The 21,979-nt window shown below is 39.3% G+C and overlaps 3 protein-coding genes and 2 long non-coding RNA genes across 7 annotated transcripts; 2 read left to right on the top strand and 3 right to left on the bottom strand.

The window, feature by feature from the left end:
• The first annotated feature begins 158 nt into the window (after window positions 1–158).
• Window positions 159–2,070, top strand: LOC130170351 (uncharacterized). The gene is made up of 3 exons (XR_008827968.1): window positions 159–274; window positions 359–478; window positions 1,984–2,070. It is a non-coding gene; the product is annotated as an uncharacterized LOC130170351 (long non-coding RNA).
• On the bottom strand, window positions 1,552–4,119 carry LOC130170350 (trypsin V-B-like). Of its 3 annotated transcripts, none has more exons than XM_056377544.1 (5): window positions 4,056–4,119; window positions 2,724–2,874; window positions 2,422–2,557; window positions 1,944–2,198; window positions 1,552–1,812 (listed from the first exon to the last, which is right to left on the bottom strand). In XM_056377544.1, the coding sequence occupies exons 2-5, from the start codon at window positions 2,825–2,827 to the stop codon at window positions 1,645–1,647; spliced, it is 663 nt and encodes a 220-aa protein (XP_056233519.1). In that variant the 5' UTR covers window positions 2,828–2,874; window positions 4,056–4,119; the 3' UTR covers window positions 1,552–1,644. The 3 variants fall into 3 exon arrangements, with proteins under 3 accessions (XP_056233519.1, XP_056233520.1, XP_056233518.1); XM_056377545.1 differs by lacking the exon at window positions 4,056–4,119 and adding an exon at window positions 3,034–3,075; XM_056377543.1 differs by lacking the exon at window positions 4,056–4,119 and adding an exon at window positions 2,956–3,062.
• Window positions 4,120–4,310: 191 nt separating this feature from the next.
• Window positions 4,311–8,937, top strand: LOC130170352 (uncharacterized). Its single transcript, XR_008827969.1, has 3 exons — window positions 4,311–4,557; window positions 4,642–4,761; window positions 8,857–8,937. It is a non-coding gene; the product is annotated as an uncharacterized LOC130170352 (long non-coding RNA).
• Window positions 8,331–10,349, bottom strand: LOC130170349 (mast cell protease 1A-like). The gene is made up of 5 exons (XM_056377542.1): window positions 9,670–10,349; window positions 9,439–9,586; window positions 9,231–9,366; window positions 8,766–9,032; window positions 8,331–8,679 (listed from the first exon to the last, which is right to left on the bottom strand). Exons 1-5 carry the CDS (start codon window positions 9,728–9,730, stop codon window positions 8,518–8,520), a joined length of 774 nt encoding a protein of 257 aa, XP_056233517.1. The 5' UTR covers window positions 9,731–10,349; the 3' UTR covers window positions 8,331–8,517.
• An 871-nt stretch (window positions 10,350–11,220) lies between these two features.
• Window positions 11,221–13,794, bottom strand: LOC130170348 (mast cell protease 1A-like). The gene is made up of 5 exons (XM_056377541.1): window positions 13,691–13,794; window positions 13,464–13,611; window positions 13,251–13,383; window positions 12,461–12,724; window positions 11,221–12,362 (listed from the first exon to the last, which is right to left on the bottom strand). Exons 1-5 carry the CDS (start codon window positions 13,749–13,751, stop codon window positions 12,192–12,194), a joined length of 777 nt encoding a protein of 258 aa, XP_056233516.1. The 5' UTR covers window positions 13,752–13,794; the 3' UTR covers window positions 11,221–12,191.
• Between the last annotated feature and the right edge of the window lie 8,185 nt (window positions 13,795–21,979).

Genomic DNA, 21,979 nt, shown 5'->3' with positions numbered 1-21,979 from the left:
GGTAAAGCTCCGTGTCATTTGGTCTACTGTCAATGACATATCCTCCATCAGCACGAGTCTGGATTGTAGTTGCATGCCAGCAGTTCAAAATGGACTTTTATCTAGTTTTACACTACATACACTTTTCACACCTTGAGCATTTCAGCTATATACTTTAACCTGATGAAGGATTTAAGTCACTGGACGTCTGGATCTTAAGTTATCAGAGAAAAAAAGCAGCTACAAACCTGGGAAAAACCTGTTGAACTTCTGGTTCATAATTTAAGAATCAAAGGTAAGCAGTCTCAGTTTGCAGTTACTATTACACCTCATGTATCCGCCGACACGTTTCGGCTAATCAATGATTTTCTTTTTTAAGTTTTTCTTTTTAGGGCATTTTTCCTTTATTCAGGTCACTACAGTGAGAGAGAGAGGAAAGTCAGGGACAGAGAGAGAGAGAGGATGACATGCGGGCCACGGGTCGGACTGGAGCCCTCAGGTGAGCAGCTGATCTGCCAAGGCGCCAATTAAATACTGATTTTTTTAAGAGTGAAACTGCTTTATGGGTGTTTCTGTCGGTTTTGATCCCCTGGTCTGTTTGTTATGGAGAGGAGGACACCCTGTGGATAATTCGGCTGCCGGTAAAAACCTCCTGAACGTCTAGTTCACAAGTTATCAGAGAAACGATCAAAACAAAAGTTGGCATCTATCTCAGCTCCAACTCTTCCCTGACCTCTTTGACCTCCGTACAGCATCTGCCAAACACTGACTTTAAATGTGAAACTGCTTTAATTCAGGGGTTTTAACCCGGTCTGTTTGATTTCATGAACCACTGACACCAAACCGAGAGAAGCTTATAGTAATGGTGGTAAAGACAACAACTCCCATGATCCCACGCTATTTCATGACGTCATCCAACGCCGTCTTTTCTTATAGTTTTGATTGAGAGACCCCTAGCGGCAGAAGCTGCATACTGTGCTTTTAAATAAGCAAACTTAAAATGGGTGATGAGTCAATAACACTGCTTTATTCTGTTGACACTGGTGTATGCTATTTGATGAAAAAAAGAAGCTGAGATACCAGATACTAGTTTTCTAACTCTCATCATTTTATCACTTTGGTTTACTGAAATATGGATAAGGAAGTGTGGATATAGGGAAACCTGAGCTGGTAACACTGACCATCCTGGCCACCACCCTGAATCTGCCTCTGGTTCACGGGCAAATACGTCATTTGAACCTTGTGGAAATATAGCTAATTGCTAAAATAGTGATGATGATATAAGTGGATAATCCAGTTCTGTAGCTCTCACCTACAGTACAGCCTTCGTCTGTGACAAAATCAAGCTCACTTGGAGCAAAGTCAGAGTCTTGGTTTTATTTGAGTTGACCTGCAGTAAGTAAACTTGTCTCTCAAGTCATTATATTATTATTTATCAAGTGTATCAAGTTATTGTTATAAAAATACACGCCTCACAGGAGGCAAGTCCTAACTGTCCTATCTGTATTACTCAACGTAATTAACTTTCTTCTGATGAGGACATTAAAGAAGGAACTTAAAGTTGGTATTTGAAATTCCTTTTTTATTTTCAATTTCAGTCACACTGACAGAGCAATATGAGACATTACAATTTTGCAAGCTGAAGTAAAACTTTGAACAAGATTTTTACTCTGAACGTTTGGTGCGTTTGAGGATGGTCTTGATCCAGGGCAGGTATTTTGATACATCAGTATAGACATTGGGTTTATCTGGGTAGTTGCAGTTCTTCCACCAGTTGTAAGACACGATACCAACAGCTGTCCCATCGCACACCAGAGGGCCACCAGAATCACCCTGAGAGAGGGAAATATTTTTACTTGTTTATTCATATTATTATTATGTATTTATTTTATATTATGTTTGCATTTCTATACAAGAAACAAGCTGATATTTTTTTTATTAAAAAAAATAACACAAAAAAATACCTGACAGAATCCTTTCTTTGTTTTATATCCACCTGCACAGATGACATTGTCGGGAAGAACAGGCAACATTTCTCGACAGACTCGTGGGTTAATGACAGACACATCCACCACTCTCAGCTCATTGACAACTCCTCCACCTGTTTTGATGAAGCCCCATCCAGCTACGTAGCATTTTGTATTGTCCCCCAAATGTATTTCAGATCTGGGAAGGGGAATCGTTTGGAGTTTGTTGTTCAGTTCAGCTTTTCGAGACAACTGGAAATCAGAGAGAGCAAAAACTGGCAAAGTCTATTTTCATTCACCAGACTTCAAGCTAACAAACAAATGTTGTAATATTGATGTTGGTATATTGTGTTTTTGCTATTGTTTTTCGATAAAACCATGATGTAGTGTGTATAGCAGAACATTTTTATTTGGTATTGTTAGGATATGCCACAACAACTAATGATGCCACCTAAGAATATACTTATATACTTACTTTAAGGAGCATGATGTCTTTACCAGTCCCTACATTCTGATAAGATTCGTGTTTGTACATTTTCTCGATATATCTGATTTTTCCTTCATCAACATTCTTGATATTGTGGGTGCCAAGAACAACCCGTGTAAGATTGCTAAATGAGAGATAATTGAGAGGTTATCAGTACATTTTCTAAAATTGTGCCAACAACAATAGAAAACAATAAATTATGAATTCTGTATTTAAAAAATACAAGGTTTATGAAATAAAAAAAATCCTTTAACATTGATTTCTAAACACATGAACAAATGCTAACTCACTCTGGCACTTGACAGTGCGCCGCAGTCATCACAAAGTCTTCACTGATAAGGAATCCTCCACATACATGACCCCCCTTGCTCTGGAGTGAGGCCATGTAGAGCATGGAGTTCTCTGGGGCCTTTTCCCCATCTATGATTTCACTCCCACGAGCTGCAAAGATGCATAAAAATCAAAATGAAGTTATGTCCAATGAAATGGTTGGAGAATAATATTCAGATCCTGTAATCTTACCGCCTTGCCCAAGACATGCCACAACCTGAAAAAGCAGGAATTTGTGCAGACCATGCATGATGCTGGCAAGACAAGTACCTTGTCTCCTTGAGGGGTGTCAAGTCGACCCTTTTATACAGCAGTTTGCTTCGTTTGCATCAGCTGCTGTCTATCTTATCTTGACTTGTAACCGCACATCACTTGTGCAATGCAAGTTTGCAACAGTAATAATCTTTGTAATATCTTACTAACTTATATTATCAGCTTCTTCACCCGTTTGAAGCACATACTGTTAATAAGTATAAGTTGAGTTTAACAAACTTTCTCACATTGATCTATTCCTCCTCCTCTTAGTTTTTATGTTATTGGCCATTCAATTTTGTTTTACTTTTTGTATTTGGGACACTTCATTTAGTCTACTCTGGACCTCCTTTCTCTCATTATTTAAAAATGATGGAACTTTAGTTAAATTAATTAAATAAATCAAAAATACGTTCATCACCAAGATTCTTGAGTGTGGAAAGTTGACGTGTACTGTTGATCTTCATTGCTTTATTTCATTCATGATTTATTTTGTTTGTTGTTTCAGTCCCTTGATTTTGATCACGTGGGTCTACTTCTCCTCAACGTGCACAATAAGCAAAATATATAACTTTTCCATATTAAAATGTCTAAAAATGACTAGAGCTATGTTATTTTTTTGAGTTGGGAACTTACATTTTCCCAAATGTTTCAAGTAATTCTCAAACCTAGAGAAATATATGATTTTAATATGGTAAAGCTCCGTGTCATTTGGTCTACTGTCAATGAAATATCCTCCATCAGCACGAGTCTGGATTGTAGTTGCATGCCAGCAGTTCAAAATGGACTTTTATGTAGTTTTACACTACATACACTTTTCACACCTTGAGCATTTCAGCTATATACTTTAACCTGATGAAGGATTTAAGTCACTGGACGTCTGGATCTTAAGTTATCAGAGAAAAAAAGCAGGCACATGTTAAACAGCTCAGCTCCCAGCAGCTGCAGAAATCCTGTCCGGTTTCCGCCGAAGAGCATTGGTTAATCACAGATTTTTTTTTTTAAAAATGTTTTATTTTAAGTGAAACAGTTTCGTTTACCGGTTTTAATCCCCTGCTCAGTTTGTTATGGAGAGGATGGCCCTTTGCAGATAATATTTCCACCGGGAAGAACCTGTTGAACGTATGGTTGATACTTTATTAACGAAAGGTAAGCACTCTCAGTTTCTAGCTACTCCCCGTGGCCGAAATGAGACTGCTTTTTTTTTTTTAAAAATGTTTTATTTTAAGTGAAACAGTTTCGTTTACCGGTTTTAATCCCCTGCTCAGTTTGTTATGGAGAGGATGGCCCTTTGCAGATAATATTTCCACCGGGAAGAACCTGTTGAACGTATGGTTGATACTTTATTAACGAAAGGTAAGCACTCTCAGTTTCTAGCTACTCCCCGTGGCCGAAATGAGACTGCTTTTTATTTTTTTATTCGTTTATCGGTTTTAATCCCCTGGTCAGTTGGTTATGGAGAGCAGGAGATCAATGTGGACAATTCGGCTACTGGGAAAAACCTGTTGAAATTCTGGTTCATAATTTATTAAAGAATCAAAGGTAAGCAGTCTCAGTTTGTAGTTACTACTACACCTCATGTATCCGCCGACACGTTTCGGCTAATCAATGATTTTCTTTTTTAAGTTTTTCTTTTTAGGGCATTTTTCCTTTATTCAGGTCACTACAGTGAGAGAGAGAGGAAAGTCAGGGACAGAGAGAGAGAGAGGATGACATGCGGGCCACGGGTCGGACTGGAGCCCTCAGGTGAGCAGCTGATCTGCCAGGGCGCCAATTAAATACTGATTTTTTTAAGAGTGAAACTGCTTTATGGGTGTTTCTGTCGGTTTTGATCCCCTGGTCTGTTTGTTATGGAGAGGAGGACACCCTGTGGATAATTCGGCTGCCGGTAAAAACCTCCCGAACGTCTAGTTCACAAGTTATCAGAGAAACGATCAAAACAAAAGTTGGCATCTATCTCAGCTCCAACTCTTCCCTGACCTCTTTGACCTCCGTACAGCATCTGCCAAACACTGACTTTAAATGTGAAACTGCTTTAATTCAGGGGTTTTAACCCGGTCTGTTTGATTTCATGAACCACTGACACCAAACCGAGAGAAGCTTATAGTAATGGTGGTAAAGACAACAACTCCCATGATTTCATGACGTCATCCAACGCCGTCTTTTCTTATAGTTTTGATTGAGAGACCCCTAGCGGCAGAAGCTGCATACTGTGCGTTTAAAATAAGCAAACTTAAAATGGGTGATGAGTCAATAACACTGCTTTATTCTGTTGACACTGGTGTATGCTATTTGATGAAAAAAAGAAGCTGAGATACCAGATACTAGTTTTCTAACTCTCATCATTTTATCACTTTGGGTTTTGGTGAATCACTAATTTCTCTGATGCCAAACCAGATGAACCACAGATGCGAGTTTCCCGTTTTCAGTTTCAAGCGACAAAGATCTACCATTGGCATTTATAGGTCGGGTGTGGTACAGCATTTGGAAATCAACTTAATTAAAATACTCACATATGGTTTGTAACAGTGGACTTCTTTAAATTTAGTTACAGTGGCTACAATCATTTCTTTGATAATAACGATGTATGAAATTACAATGTGAAGACAAGATGACAGTGTTGAACCTGATGAACCTGCAGAGTTTTGGCTTTATGGACCCTTATAGTGAGTCACAGCTCTAACCGTTCTGCAGCAGGCCGCTGTTTTCAGCCACAAGCTCTGAAAACTCATTGTGCACTACCTGCTCAGCAGGGGCCCTTAATTAAAGTCTAGTTTAAGACTATTATTGGTTAAGTATATAATGTTCTTAAATGGCACATTTTTCTATATAAATATGTTTTGTAATGTTTTATTTGCACATATAAAATATGTACAGAGAGTGGCAGAAACGTACTGTTGGGGCAAAATGGTCCCACAGTTCATTTTTGCCCTGGGACCCCCCTGTGGGTTAATCCAGCCCTCACTTTGTGCTAGACCATGCAAAAGCATAAACCTGTGGGTCAACCTGACACTCCAAAGGCTTCATGCATGACCTCTGTTGTTATTAGATTCTCTGGGGCTCCTACCCCATGCACGTCTGAAAAATAAGAAAATATTGTAACTGAGTTAATGTTCCCATGCATGTCAGAACAAGAAGGCAGGACACTGAACCTTTCCTCCTGGTGTCAAATTGTGTGTGTGTATTGTGGGAAAAAACTAATTGCTAAAATGTAAATGTTGACACGAGTAAGTGGTGAATGCAATGGCTGTGTTGAGTAATGAATGTCTCCTTTCACATCTAGGGCTGCTGCTCATTGAGCAGTAATGTCTATTTTGTCTGGTTGGAAGTCAGTCCAGTTTGTTTCCTACCCACTGTTACAGGACTGGTGGGATGGCAGTGGACAAGTTTGATGCAAAAATACAAGATGTGCCATTTGGATTCTCATAACCTTGGCGTCATCTGATTTTTAAAAATGATATGATTTTTTAAAATCATATCATTTTTGTATTTTACTATATACATATACTCTGTTGATTTATTTTCTGTTGTATGCGTCATTGAATAAGTTTTCATGAAATAACTACCTGCACTACTTAAATACATCTCCTCTCTTTCTTATTTTCTTAGTTTTATCTTGTTCACCCGGGGCCTGTTTGTCTCACTGTTTGTGGCTACAACTCGGTTGCATCAAGTGAGCTTAAGTTGCTTTTATCTAACAAGTGATGAGCACAGATGCAAAACCAAGATTCTTTGGTTTAGAAATACTTGACACAGCAAACTGAAACATGTCTTTGAAATCTGCAGTAAACGAGACAGAAACCACAGAAACCACAGCCTTATCTGATCAGTCGTCTATATTCACAGTAATGAAACTAACACCCATGGTTAGAACAAACAGGAGAGGACAATCATACAATTCCGGACAGGACCTTGCTTTACATATAATTATTTACAATATTCAGTAAAAGGCACTCTTCCTGTCATGTTTTGTTTTTGACAACTTGACTTTGATGAATAAGCTTTCTTGTCTAGTTAGCTCATCATGGACTGTGTCCTCAGCAGAGAGGTCTAGAGTAGGACTAGTCATTTCTCTGCTTTTTGACCTTTAGAGGATGCCACTCTGACTCTGAGTCAAATCCAAACAATGGGTCTATCATCCCTTAAAAAATTCTTGTCTTTTCTTTTAGGTTTATTTGATGACTTGAATTGTTTTGTTGAATTGAAGATGAATTTTCCTAGACAGCTGTAGAGATGTAAATCAGGAAGTTACTGGCAAATACAGACAATGAGAGCATAGAGATACATGTATATGTTTTATATCTAGTTATCTCAAGATCAAAAGTTAAATATAATTATTTTTAAATAACAGGTCAATTATATTTAGGAAACAAAACATTCTCTCATGAGATAACCAGATAATTATCTTGTTTTCTTGAGAAAATAAATATTGTCGTCTGATATAACAAGATCGTGTTATTTTATCTATTTAAAAAGAATACTATAGCTTTATATATACTTTATTCTGCTGATCCTGTTATTGTTGGCTTTATATAACATATGAGAGATGTAGATTAGCTGGATTATTGTACTGCAAGACATGAAGTCTAACTTGATCCAAGAAGCAGATATACCATGCCTAATACGCAGAGAGATGAAAACGCTCTCCCATTACTCTCCCATTTCTTTATCATATAGATCCATGAGTTTGTGTATTACTTCATAACTGTGGTATGAAATATTTAGAATATTTTGTATGTATCTATAAACCTGCTAACTAGTTAGTAGGTCCATATCCTTGTCCTGCACCTTGTCATTGTTACTGAAAATGTAATGACTGCTTGTAGATCTGGTGGTGCAGCAGGGTGGAGCCTTATGATCAGCATGTAACTGACAGCAGATTTAATTTCTAAGAACACTTTTACCCCCTCACCATCTCATTTATCATTATGAAGGATGGATGCCTTGTGTTGTCTTGCCCAGTCGAGCTACCCGAGGCAGCTGGTGACCAAACAGTCTATGCTGCTGACACACAAAATGACGGAGGCCAATCTCAATCTTTGTGACACTTTTCTGAACTCACTTGTCTATAGATAGTACTCAGCCACATCAAACCGTGAACCTTGGTTGGACAACTACAACACGTGGAAAACAAAGATACAGCAGCGTCTCTGGTTTGGATCTACGTGACACAGTTGTTTGAACTCTGTGACAAACTAGATGAACCACAGGAACCACACTTTCAGCTTTGTGTATTCTCACGGTCACACTTATGAAACGAATGCTTTAGTTTAATTCATCTCATTATTAATAAATATCTGACAGTCAGGCTTTTTTATTCTGTACATCAGCTGTTGGATTTATGCTTTTGATAGTGAGTTGATTTTTTGGGGCCCTGTGTAGCCTTTTCAAGAAGAATGAAACAACAGGAAATGACATACAGCAAGTTTTATTTTGCATTTCAGATGAAGAGCCAACAGATAACTCCACAATACAAGACAAGTAGGCCATTCTATGTTACACTTAACAATCCTTTTTCTTGAGAATTCCTTTGATCCAGGCAAGGTTTTTTGATACATCCGTATAGATATTGGGTACATTTGGGTAGTCACAGTTTTTTCTCATGTTGAAAGACACAACACCAGCTGCTGTCCCACCACACACCAGAGGGCCACCAGAGTCGCCCTGTGAGGAGGAAGAAGAAACCTAATTTGTTGAATCATTATTTAAGACTAGAAACCATTTAGACTAGAAATGACCAGGACACACACCTGACAGAATCCTTTGTTTGTATCATATCCACCCGCACAGATGACATCGTCCGGAAGATTGACTCGAATTTCTTTCCATTCTCTCTTACAGACCGCTGGGTTAACGATAGGTACCTCCGCCACTTGCAGCACATCAACCACCTTACCACCAGTTTTCGTGAGACCCCATCCAGCTACACGACACTTTCCTTTAACCTTTATTTTATTGTCAGCCCTTGGAAGTTGAATAGGTTGTACTCTGTTGTTCAGTTGAACTTTCCTAGAGAGCTGGAGAATCAAATTCAGTTGGGGACAAATAAAAACTTGTCTTCCATCAAACCTGAAGTTAAAAAAAATTAATTCCTTGATGATGTAGCTTGCATGAATAGTGTGGTCAGTGCTTTGCCTGTGATGGTTCAGGAATTTAAGTACAGAGATCTTACTGTAAAAATGCATGATTTTAGACTGTTCAGCTAATTTACTTACTTTGAGGAGCATGATGTCATTTCCACATGTACGATTCACATAACGTGGGTGCTTGCATCTCTTTATAACATCTGTCGTTGTGCCATTATCAACCTTCTTGAGATTGTGGGTTCCGAGAACAACATGTGTAGATTCGCTGAATGAGTGATCATAGGTTTAAGTCACATGAAATGAATCAAAGATTGCTCCAAGAGAAAAGGTAACTCACTTTTTGTCACAGTGCGCAGCTGTAACCACAAAGTCTTCACTGATAAGGAATCCTCCACATACATGACCTTTATTGTTCTGTACTGAGGCCATATACAGCATTAAGTCATCTGGTGCCTTTTTACCATGTATGATTTCACTCCCAAGTGCTTAAAAAAAATAAACAGAATAAAGGATGAGTTAATGTCCCACCTGTATGAAAGAGAATAATAATTAGATTTAGTAATCTTACCATTTTGTCTGAGACATGTCAGAAGATGAAGAAGCAGAAATTTCTGCAGATGATACATCATTCTGGCAGCAAACCCAACCTGTCATTCTGTTGGTGTCAAGTCGACCCTTTTATGCAGCTAATTTCTCAGTGAGCGACCCTGTGGTTTTCTGCATCAGTGCAACCTTCAATGTGTCTTATAGTGATGAGTGCATGTGGTCAGTATAGAAATGAACTCTCATGCAGTATTGTCATTGTTACAGTAAACATAAAGCTTGTGGTTCTGCTGCGTTAGCAGCTGGAAGCATATACAGACATTATGTGATCAGCATGTGATGGGTGTACACATGAATCCACTTTTCCCTATTTTCATTTTGCATCTCTGGCACAACATCTAAGTTTCTGTCAACCTTAGTATCTATTTCTTTGTTATAGATTTACTTTTTAGATGTCACCTTTGGGCTGTTGTTGGATTTTGTAACTGTGACGTTGCACCAAAAACCTCTCACGGTCACAGTTATGATGCTAATGCTTTAGTTGGAGTCATTTAACCACTGACAGCTAACCATCTAAAGGAGCGTTATGACTCAGCCTGTCGGTGTTTCTCTTAACTAAAGTGGAACATGCCAGTAAGTGATTTGTATTATGAAGAGTGAAGTGAAATAATCTCACTGACAAGTATAGAGTGCCGCAGGGATGATGTATTTTTGGCTAACATGGATGTTAGCCTCACCCTGGTTCCCTTGACAAAAAGCCCATGGGTTTTTATTTTTTATTTTTTACATTTTTACACCTTATTTCAGTCATGTAACCAAAAACCCATTCAAAAAACTAACAGACTTTGGGACAAGGGAATCGAAGTGGTTGTTTATTAAAGGAGCTATTAACTAATGTTAGCTAACATAGCTAATATTAGCAGCTTTTTACTTATCAGTGTGGAAGAAATGGTGCAAGGTCAGCATCAAACTTCTTTCCCTCACTCACCCAGAGCTGTCTCCAGTGGTGGAAAGCAATACCAACGACTAACTCCTGCTTTCCACCTCTTTCTGTTATGTTTTTTCTTCTTCTGAAGTTAGCATGCTAACCAGCTAGCCCCAGTCTGGCTGGGCCGTCTCGTCACTGTCTGATACCGAGTCACTGTAGCATCCAGTCTTCCCTGAAAAAGTAGCACTGCTCAGAAAACATACACGTATTGTACCGTATTGGCTACTCTACCTAGAAGTGCGCGCCCAACCATTATAACTCCAAAAGCATAACGCAAAATGATCAGTAACGTAACAAAGAACCTCACTTGTTTGAGATCATTGCTGCCACAGGAGGGTCGACCAGTTATTAAATCCATTGGTTCATTTACTTTTTCCAACAGTACTGTGAATGTTTAATGGGTGTCTTCCATAAATAAATGAAAGATCATAACTGTTTGTGTGTTATTAGCTAAAGCACATGGTCTAAGTCTATAGTTGTGACTTAGATGAAAATCAGTCTAGATTTCCATTACTCAGTCTCACATCAATAGGCTGAATTACTTGCAATCTGCTGCTGTGGGCAGTTTATTGCAGTGCAATAGAATAATGTCAAAAACTAAACATGTCACAACTTGCTTCCTTGAAAATGGCTTTCTTGTAGTGTGATTGCATTATTTTGATGAGACATTTGTGAAACAGTTCCACAAACTTTCACAAATATAAAACAATTCATGTAATACTTAGTCAGTGGATAGACCTGAGTAACAGTAACTATACAGTAACTGTCCTTTAATATCAGATATTGAGAATTATATATTTTATATATTAGGCTACTTGTGTCAAAGTCTTTAAGCAAGAGTCAAACTCATATAGCTACACAGTTTATTTCATCCAGCCGTCATCATACGTTTAATAATAATAATGAAAGCTGTAGCTCAAAGTGCTTTACAATAAAAAATAATACAAATTTATCTTGCATGAATCTATTATTCTTGTACCTCCACTCCTTTTCATTCATTTTCATTATGCATCGATGATATTTTCATTCTCTTGAATTGAATGATTTTGGACCATGTTGGTTCTCTTTCTCTAACTTTTCATACATACTACTATGTGGCCACATCAAATTTCGCAGAAACACAGGCACAACACAATCACAACACAACAAATTATCTCTGGTCTGGATCTACATGACACAAACCAAACATTTCTTGAAAACTCTGACAGTCATGATGAACCACTATAACCACAGTTTCAAGCTGCAAGATTTGAACACTGACGTTCCCACGGTCAACGTTATGAAACTATAGCTCAGTAATATTTTTTCTTATTATTTAACAGATATATATATATGCACCTCAAGCAGTAATAGGAGAGCAGTAAGAGACAACATGGACATTAAAAAGTACAAACAAACTTATCCTTCACAAGTTTGTGAATATGTGTTAGACAAAGAACTTTTGCATTTGTGTTGACTGATGACAGGTGTCACAGAAGGAAACACATTTTTCATTTGGCTGGCAAAATGAATTGGACAAAGCAATACATCCACAATGCAATTCATAAACAATCAAACTATCATTTTTCACACTGCTTTTTCTTGAGAGTGTCTTTGATCCAGGGCAGGAATTTTGATATGTCTGTGAAGACGTTGGGTACATCTGGGTAGTCACAGTTCATTTGCTTGTTAAAGGAAACAACTCCAACAGCCAACTTCCCGTTGCAAACCAGGGGCCCACCAGAATCACCCTGTAAGGAGGAAGAAGCTCAGTTTATTTTTTGATTACTGAAGATATCTATATAATTTTAACCAGTTGATGTTTACTATGAATGGACAGAAGCCATACCTGACAGAATCCTTTGTTTGTACCATATCCACCTGCACAGATAACTCCAGCAGGAAGGATATAATGCCACTCCTTCTCACACTGTTTCATGTTAATGATGGGCACATCCACCACTTGTAGCTCATCAACAACTTTGCCACCAGTTCTTGTGAAACCCCATCCGGCGACACGGCACTTTTTGTTTTCTTTAAGTCTTTTTTGTTGAGTTGGAAGCTGAATCGGCTTGATTGGTACTTTTTTGCTCAGGCGTGCTCTCCTAGACAGCTGGAGATATAAAATACATTTCTTTTTCTTCCAGCAGACTTCAAGCTAACATGAACAATAGTTCCAGGAAGTTTTTTATATCTTAGAATTTTTGTTTTTAGATTTTTACAGTATATTTCAGGTGTTCCAGTATTTGGTGTCGACCTCTAAGGCCATAAGAGTGCAGGGTATGGAAACGAACCCACAAGCTAGGATCCTTTTTGGACTTATGTGCTGGAGTATGAGCAATTTTCATAGTCATCAGAAAAGTCAGGTCAGGTCTATTATACGGGTTTGTAGTGCTGGAGGGTCTCAGCAGTTAGAGAATACAGATATAAGCCAATAGGGGAAAATGTTTATAAGTCATTCACACCCGCACAGATTAAACTAAGATAAACTTTGTCACACAGGATTCAAGTGTGTTTTTAAGTGCTAGCACACATATTGAAACAAAAGATCCCTTCATTATTTATTTTTTTTTTTGCCATTTTTTGTTAAAATGCATGATGTCACTTGGGAATCTGAGGTTTAATCAATATTTACTTACTTTGAGGAGCATGATGTCATTCCCATTTGAGACATTCACGTAACATGGGTGTTTGCATCTCTTGATGTCGTATCTCATGTCATTCTTAACCTTCTTGAGATTGTGGGTGCCAAGAACAACACTCGTAGGTTTTCTGCACAAATAATAATTGAGTAACAGAATTATTGAAGCTATATTTAATCAATCATTGCTTGAAGAGGAAAGATCACTCACAAGTCATCACAGTGCGCTGCAGTCATTACAAAGTCTTCACTGACAAGGAATCCTCCACATATATGACCTCTGTTGTTTTGCACTGATGCCATATACAGCATTGACTTCTCCTTGCTCTTTCCACCATTTATGATTTCAATCCCAAGAGCTGAAAAGAAAAGAGGAGGAAAATTAAAAGTGATAATGTCACATGTGTATGCTTTGAGAATGAGATTGTGCAATCTTACCATTTTGTCTGAGCCATGTCACAACGTGAAAGAGCAGAAATTTGTGCAGAACATGCATCATGCAGACAGCACCCTCGACCTATAACCTTTGTGGAGTGAAGCAGCTCACTGCTCTTAAACCTAAATGGTGCAAAAAAAAAAAAACACAGCCACAGTTTGTGGTTTAAGTGCATCTTGCCTGCAGGACCCTCAACCTGTTGCATTTGTAGAGTGAAGTAACACCTTTTGTGCTTTTGTACCCCTCTTCCCCTTTATGACACTTTCTATATCCTTATTTTGTTTCTGTTGCGGCCCTTTTGGGCCCCCTTCTTTTACTGTTTAGTTAATACTTAGTCACATGAAGTGAACTTGTGTGTCAGTTTTTATCAGTAAAGAATGTCAGTGCATTTTTTTTGCTGTTGTAGTGAGACATGCCACCTTGATGCTGCTTCACTTCACTACCACAGCTGTTCTAGTCAAATACCTTTAATCATGGCTTCACATACAAACACACTCAGACACAAACCCTCAGCAGAAAACGTAATTGGTGTAGGCTTTTAGCCCATTTTGATGCATGATGTTTAATGTGTCAGTAATCTCACATACTGTGTGTAAACATTTTGAGTAACCGACAATATTGTGGAGGTGCCATTGTGAGCAAAGCAGAGTTTCAATGTAGTCTAAGCTCTTACTAAAAATATAGCAAGGAGCTGAGTCATGTGATCGATAGCATCATTAAATCAAACCGTAGATTAACATCACTTTAACCATCCATCCTGTCAGCTACACCTCTAACAGTCTGAAGTTATCTGAAATTTTTATATTACTAATATTTTGATGTTTTATTCGACCACATTTGTGGAGTGTGTTTTGGAGTGCCAAAAAAAAGTGAATTGGACATATTGTAGGATTCATGCAAACAAACCAAATACTTAATTTATATGCATCTAAGCTCACAGATACACAAACCCAACATGTTGTGCCCTTTGCTTAACTGTGCAGTGCTTTTCCATCTCTGTCATCGTGCTGAGTTGCATGCATAAGCACAAACACCTGCTAATCCATTGTCCCTTTGCACTTTGCACACTTACATTTGGATACCATCAAATGTAATATTAAATATACATGCAGCTCAGCTGGAACTGTTAGTTTGGTCAGTTCTTCGTGATATCCAGCAGAGGGGGCCAGAGTTTGCAATAAGACCATTAAAGCTGCTCTGCTTTTTGACCATCAGAGGGTGCTACTTCTTCACCAGCACAAATCTAATGTAAAGTTACAAATTGAGCTGTCTAATGACTCATCCTAACAGCATCTGCCTGCCCTCTGTGGCACATTCAAATAACCCCCCCCCAACAGAAAATTTGACCTGAATATTACGATTAATTCATGTTATGATTCCTAGATTACCAGTTAATATTAGGCAAGTTTGATACAAAGAAGCTCATCCCATTTAGATGTTTCCATATTAGTAAAAGATCCAAAAGGAAGTCAGATGATAGATTTTCCTTGATTTATATTATCACTGCATACTAGATGGTTACTGTGTGGTTTGGTGTACTAGCTTATTAGTGGTAAGTTTTTATTTAATATTTATGTCAAATTACAATTAGGTTGTATCTTTATGTACTTTCCATACTTACCACAGTTTAATCTGACTTGACTCTTGTCTGTGTGGATATCCTCTACTAATTTGATGCACAGCTTCTGTGTTAGAGGAGGATACATTTAAGGGTTGCTGGATGAAAGATGATACTGTACGTGAATTTGTTACTGTGGCTGGAATTATGTGCTGAGGAGGCAGAAGCACACGGAGTTATTACACACAACAAAAGATTTTAGAGGCTTTTTCAGATGTGTTTTCGAAATGAAAATAAAAATGAAACTTTTCTGATTTCTCTGCATTTTAACACGCTGGGTAATTGTTGTGTTGAGATCCATGGATCACCTGTACATTATGTACACAGGTGTCAAGCCAGGAGGTACAGTATTTGTTACAGACTTTAGCCTGCAGTTGAACCACACTGCTTATCTAGACTGCTTTCAGTCTACATTTCACTGCTATGATCCACAGTCTGTCAACATATGTTTTTAAATCCATGGTTTTATCCAGGGTTTGAATGGAAGATTGTTTATTTACAGACTTAGTTTTAGTGGATGTAACATCCTGAAGTTTTCCAGCCAGTGGCTAGTTTCTCCAACGACATGATGTAAGACATTTGCAAATCATGCATATTGTCTGATACGAAATGCAGGTTTTAATCCAATGAAAAACACTCTCATCTGCTTTATATCAAACCTCCTAACTGGAAAAAAGCAGATTTTGACATTCTACATGAATTCAAAGGAGGAGCATCCACCTGTTAATCTTTGAATTGAAAAAAAAAAAACTGCAGTCATGCATGCAGAGACAAAACACAGAGTCTGTCTGGTTTCGCTGGCATGAAGAATTACTTCACACTCAGCGGGGCTTGAGGGGCAGGGTGGATAGGCTTTGGCACAGCTCAAACTTTGCATGAAGCAGCACTGACTTTGGTCTTTTCCAGTCTCTAACAGCCAAAGACAACCTCATGATGTTGACTGGGACGTTGGCCAACATGTGGCTGGCCTGCCTCAGCTGGCCAAACTATATATAAGGAGATGGTCTGTGCCCCTTTAGGATGCCACCACCTTTTCTGTGATCTTATATTCCTAGTATTTAATTTATGCCTTTCCAGGACATGTGCAAGCTCGCCTGCTCTCCTTCCTGTGATGTCTTAGTGACACACAGAGGCAACATTATCTGGATCACCTGAAGCTACATAACATTATGGGATGTATTGAATGCCCACATATGTCTCTCCGAAGGATGCTGTAACACAACATCCAAAATGAAACACGGTGAATATAGATGAATTACTCCACTTCAGACACATAGCAGCAACTGCAACAATACACTCAGTGGCCATTTTATTATACAATATATAATACGGTCCGATGCAGCAGCTCTTCCACATGTTCTTTCTTTACAAAGCTTTCAGTGGCCAGTTTTTTGCTGTGTTGATTCAACTATATGTTTATAATTGAAGTTGTGATTAGTGTTGGAGTTATTCTGGACTTCATTGTGTTGAGTGTAGCATTGTATAAGCTCATACTGGCCTCTACTTGAAGTGCATACATGTCTCAGCTGCTTTTAAAAGGTTTTTACCACCTGTAACCAGATTAACAATTCAGTCTGATGTCACCACACATCCACACACTGTCGCTATAACATCAGCGCATCTTGCCATTGTAATACTTTTACTTGTTTATCCACCCATAGTGGAATACACTCAACTACTTTCCTTACTTTTCCTCTCATCCATTGAGATTCACACAGTCATCTTTCCGTCCATCTCTTCACCTCGTCCCCCGGTGTTTGGCACGGCTGCAGGCATCCTGAGAATGCCTGACATGGGGTTTGGCCGGTTGGCACCACATACCTGCGGCGTGGCATGGCAGGGCTTTAGGGGAAATGTGGCGCATGTGCCACTCAGCAGCCCTGTCTAATGTCCAATAAGTGGCTTCAGACATGAACACTAATCCACTCAGTGATGAGAAGGCCTCAGTCTGATGGCTCTGCTGCAGGCTGCCAAGACTCTCCAAGCACGGTCTCAGGTTCAGACAGAGCACAATAGAGACAAACTCTCGGCTTCGAAGGGAATTGTAGTAACTTTAATGAAATTGTATTTCCGTTGCAGGTATTTGACTGTGATGAATCAATTTGTTCATGTGTTTCCTCTGTTTTATGAAATGTTTATTTTCAAAAGGAGACTCAGGACAGTGAACTTGGTCTTTCCTCTCTCTTTGTGTAATTGTGCGTCAGTTCATACACATACACATATGGAATAGAAGATAATAAGAGGTCTCTGCAGCAAATCCTCTGGAAAAAGAAGACTAACTATTATTTTTGCATCACTTAGCAGTGAAATGAGAATTAAGACAAAACACTGAATAGGTTCTGTATTCTCATTAATTTAGTCATAAACATGGTGCATACCCAATAACCATACTCACACACATGCACACATGCTCACAAACTCACATGCACACTCATCCGTCGTCCACCCTTTAGTCCATCTATTCAGCATTATAACTTGGGCTGTTTTTGTAACAAAACAAGGCCTAATCCTAAATTCAGGGAACTGTGAATGTGCCTCAACAAATGTCAGACAAATGAGAGGGATTAGTGAGGGCCTGTGAAAGAGTGAAAGGTTTGCCATTGATCTACGGTGGTCCTGTTCTCTTTCAGGGCCACTCGGTTTGAAAACCCCACTGAGTAAGAGCATACAGGGCCACTCCAGAGCCCCCTAGGCCACCGAGAGACACACAACAGCCACAATTAGTCTCAGGAGCTGTAATGGCAATTCAATAAGCGCTTTAAAATTGTGCCTTAGTCCGACTGCCACCCCCCAACCCCTCCCATCCCTCCCATTTTCGTCTACATACATAAGATTGGTATTATGAGTGGCGAGGGGCTCTTTTTTCTTTCCCACCCACCACAGTTCTTTTCAGTCACTGTGAGAGAAAATGACCACACAGGGTTTCAAAGGTTCCAGAGGCTGCGGTTTGTTGTCGCTGAAGCAGCATGACTTGTGCCCCTGTAGATTTTGGCTAAGGCCCTCAAAATGGGCTTCTATTATTACTTTTTTCTGTCACTCAGCTGCAAATTAATTTTGGAGCATTGAAAGTAACCTTCTCTCTAAACACTATTTTTTATTGGGTCATACAGAATACCTCCATGTTTTCATGGATGCGCAGTGCTTTTAGTGTGCAGACATCAAATTTCCATCAAACTTTAGACTGTAAAACTACTGATGACTCCTTCGCGGAAACATAAAGACATGTCCTGCTGTGAAGCCTGCCAGCTGCTATCTGACAGACACTTTAGCAACATCATCATTGCGTGACTCACTCTCTCAGTCCTCTGCTTACACGGATCAGATCAAACACAGGCCAAACACCTGTGCTCCTGACATCAACACGTCATAGCAGAGGAGGAGCTGAGGATGTCTTCTGGACGGCTGTCATTTCCATTCTCCTGGGCTCTCTTTGGGACATTCCTCGTTGATTTTGCACAGTGTTTAGGTTTTTCCTTTTGCTTCATGATCAAAGGCCAGAGCTTTTGATCAGGACTTCCAAAGGATCCCTCTTGTTTTGCTGGCGAGCGCACTGACAGGACAGTGGTGGAGCAATGATAATTACAGCTCCCATTTGGTGTCCCTGGAACTGGCACCAACAGCCAGTCGCACCCTCAGGCCAAGAAGAAAGGAGAGATTCTTGGACGGTTAAAAGAGGAGAGAGGAGTGGTAGAGGAGAAGAGATGGAGGACATGCTGACAAAGAGGCGAGTCAATCGAGAGAACAGGCAGAAAATGGGATTACTTTGTGGCGTGCATGTTTTAGTGTGTCTGTGCTAGCTGAGGTTGGATAATGATCATACTGTATGTCCAGAGACACCTGCAAAACTGAAATACACTGTGCTTCACACTGCAATACAGTACTTTCTTCCAACAAGAGAGGAAAAAACAGTTGAAATGTATATATCATATACAGTGCTGTGAAAAAGTATTTGCCCCCTTACAGATTTTTTATTTTTGCTTTTTTGTCACACTTACATGTTTCAGTTCATCACATTTTAATTTTAATATCAGACAAAGATAACCTGAGAAAATAAAAAATGCAGTTTTTAAATGATGATTTCATTTATTAAGGGTAAAAAGCTATCCAAACCAACCTGACCCTATGTGAAAAAATAATTGCCCCCTAAACCTAATAATTGGTTGTGCCGCCCTTGGCGGCAACAACTGCAATCAAGCGTTTGCGATAACACGCAATGAGTCTTTAAGATTGCTGTGGAGGAATTTTGGCCCACTCTTCTTTGCAGAATTGTTTTATTTCAGCCACATTGGAAGGTTTTCGAGCATGAACAGCCTGTTTAAGGTCATGCCACAGCATCTCAATCGGATTTAAGTCTGGACTTTGACTAGGCCACTCCAAAACTTTCATTTTGTTTTTTTGAGCCATTCAGAGGTGGACTTGCTGGTGTGCTTCGGATCATTGTCCTACTGCATAACCCAAGTGCACTTGAGCTTAAGGTCACAAACTGATGGCCGGACATTCTCCTTCAGGGTTTTCTGGTAGAGAGCAGAATTCATGGTTCCATCAATTACAGCAAGTCGTCCAGGTCCTGAAGCAGCAAAGCAGCCCCAGACCATCACACTACCACCACCATGTTTGACTGTCGGTATGATGTTCTTTTTCTGAAATATTGTGTTAGTTTTACGACAGATGTCATGGGACACACACCTTCCAAAAAGTTCCACTTTTGTCTGGTCAGTCCACAGAATATTTCCCCAAAAGTCTTGGGGATCATCTAGATGTTTTATGGCAAATGCGAGACGGGCCTTTGTATTCTTTTTGGTCAGCAGTGGTTTTCACCTTGGAACTCTCCCATGGATGCCATTTTTGCCCAATCTCTTTCTTATTGTTGAATCATGAACACTGACCTTAACTGAGGCAAGTGAGGCCTGCAGTTCTTTAGATGTTGTTCTGGGTTCTTTTGTGACCTCCTGGATGAGTTGTCGATGCGCTCTTGGAGTAATTTTGGTCGGCCGGCCATTCCTGGGAAGGTTCACCACTGTTCCATGTTTTCTCCATTTGTGGATAATGGCTCTCACTGCGGTTCGCTGGAGTCCCAAAGCCTTAGAAATGGCTTTGTAACCCTTTCCAGACTGATAGATGTCAATGAGTTTGTTTCTCATCTGTTCTTGAATTTCTTTGGATCGGGGCATGATGTGTTGCTTTTTGAGATCTTTTAGCTTACTTCATGTCTTCAGACAGGTCCTATTCAAGTGATTTCTTGATTCTACAGGTCTGGCAGTAACCAGGCCTGGGTGGAACTAGTGAAATTGAGCTCAGCTTTCCAAAAAATGTTTAATTTTTTAAATTTAACAAGGGGGGGCAATTACTTTTTCACATAGGGTCAGGTTGGTTTGGATAGCTTTTTACCCTTAATAAATGAAATCATCATTTAAAAACTGCATTCTGTATTTTCTCAGGTTATCTCTGTCTGATATTGAAATTTGTTTGATGATCTGAAACATTTAAGTGTGACAAAAAAGCAAAAACAAAAGAAATCTGTAAGGGGGCAAATACTTTTTCACAACACTGTATATTCTGTTTGTTGTATAAAAAATACTAATAAAACTTAAAGGGAAAGTTTGGAGATGTAAGTAAGAAGCTAGAGCCGTTAGATGGTTACTTTAGCTTAGCACAAAGACTGTACACGGGGAAACGGGTAGCCTGGTTCTGTCCAAAGGTCACATATACATCTACCAGCACCTCTAAAGCTCACTCATTAACACGTTCTGTGAATCTTGTGTTTAAGCAGTACAAAAACTGAAGTGTAGAATTTACAATTTACTGTTTTATGGGGGTTGCGCTTGAGTATTTATTTGTACCTTTTGACAGAGCCAGGCTAAATGTTTCCCCTGCTTCCAGTCTTTGTGCTAAAGTAAGCCAGCTGGCTTCATATTTACTGTACAGACGTGAGAGTGGACTTGATCATCTCATCTAACTCTGGGCAATATAACAAATAAGTGTATTTCCAGAAATGTCACGTTTTTCCTTTAAACGACTTGACAGTGTTTTACCGTTTAAATACAACAGAATATAACAAAAGTAGAGCAATTACAAGTGGTCTTTACTTTTGGGACTATAACAGCCCCTCAAGGCTGCACAGTTGAGGACAAAGACATTTGCATGGCAACAGTATCGCCAGACCCCCCATACTGATATTTCTGTGCTGCACCCAGACCTTTGGAGCTGAACTACAGTGTGACTTCACGCCATTCTGACCAGACATGTACCCCGTCACAGTAATCTCACATTATGACAGACTGAAAGGTTGGCCTTTATTCACCCCAAACAGCCACTATTCATCCCAGACTCTCCTTTCTGTTCACTGAAAAGACAGAGTGGCCTCCTGTGCCACTGGAGGGCTCGTCTGTGTGTAAATGACCTTGATGCTCGGTTGCATAGTTCATAACCGCAGACCTTTCATCAGACATGGGGAGGTCCTCCACATCAATGCCTCTCCCGCTGTGAGTTTTGCCATGATTATGATGAGGAGGGGGATTATGTCGGAGAGCTCTGATGGAGATGTTACCAACACTTAACAATCAGTGCCACGCACAAGACAAGATTAAAATGACGTCTTTGCACTTCAAAATTTGGGAAAGATGATTAAAAAAAAAAAGCTTGGTAGCATAAGTGAACGAGCCATGACTCATGA

The sequence above is a fragment of the Seriola aureovittata genome, chromosome 6 (genome assembly GCF_021018895.1).
Source record: "Seriola aureovittata isolate HTS-2021-v1 ecotype China chromosome 6, ASM2101889v1, whole genome shotgun sequence".
Lineage (NCBI taxonomy): Eukaryota > Metazoa > Chordata > Actinopteri > Carangiformes > Carangidae > Seriola > Seriola aureovittata.
This window is presented reverse-complemented; position numbering and strand designations above follow the sequence as displayed.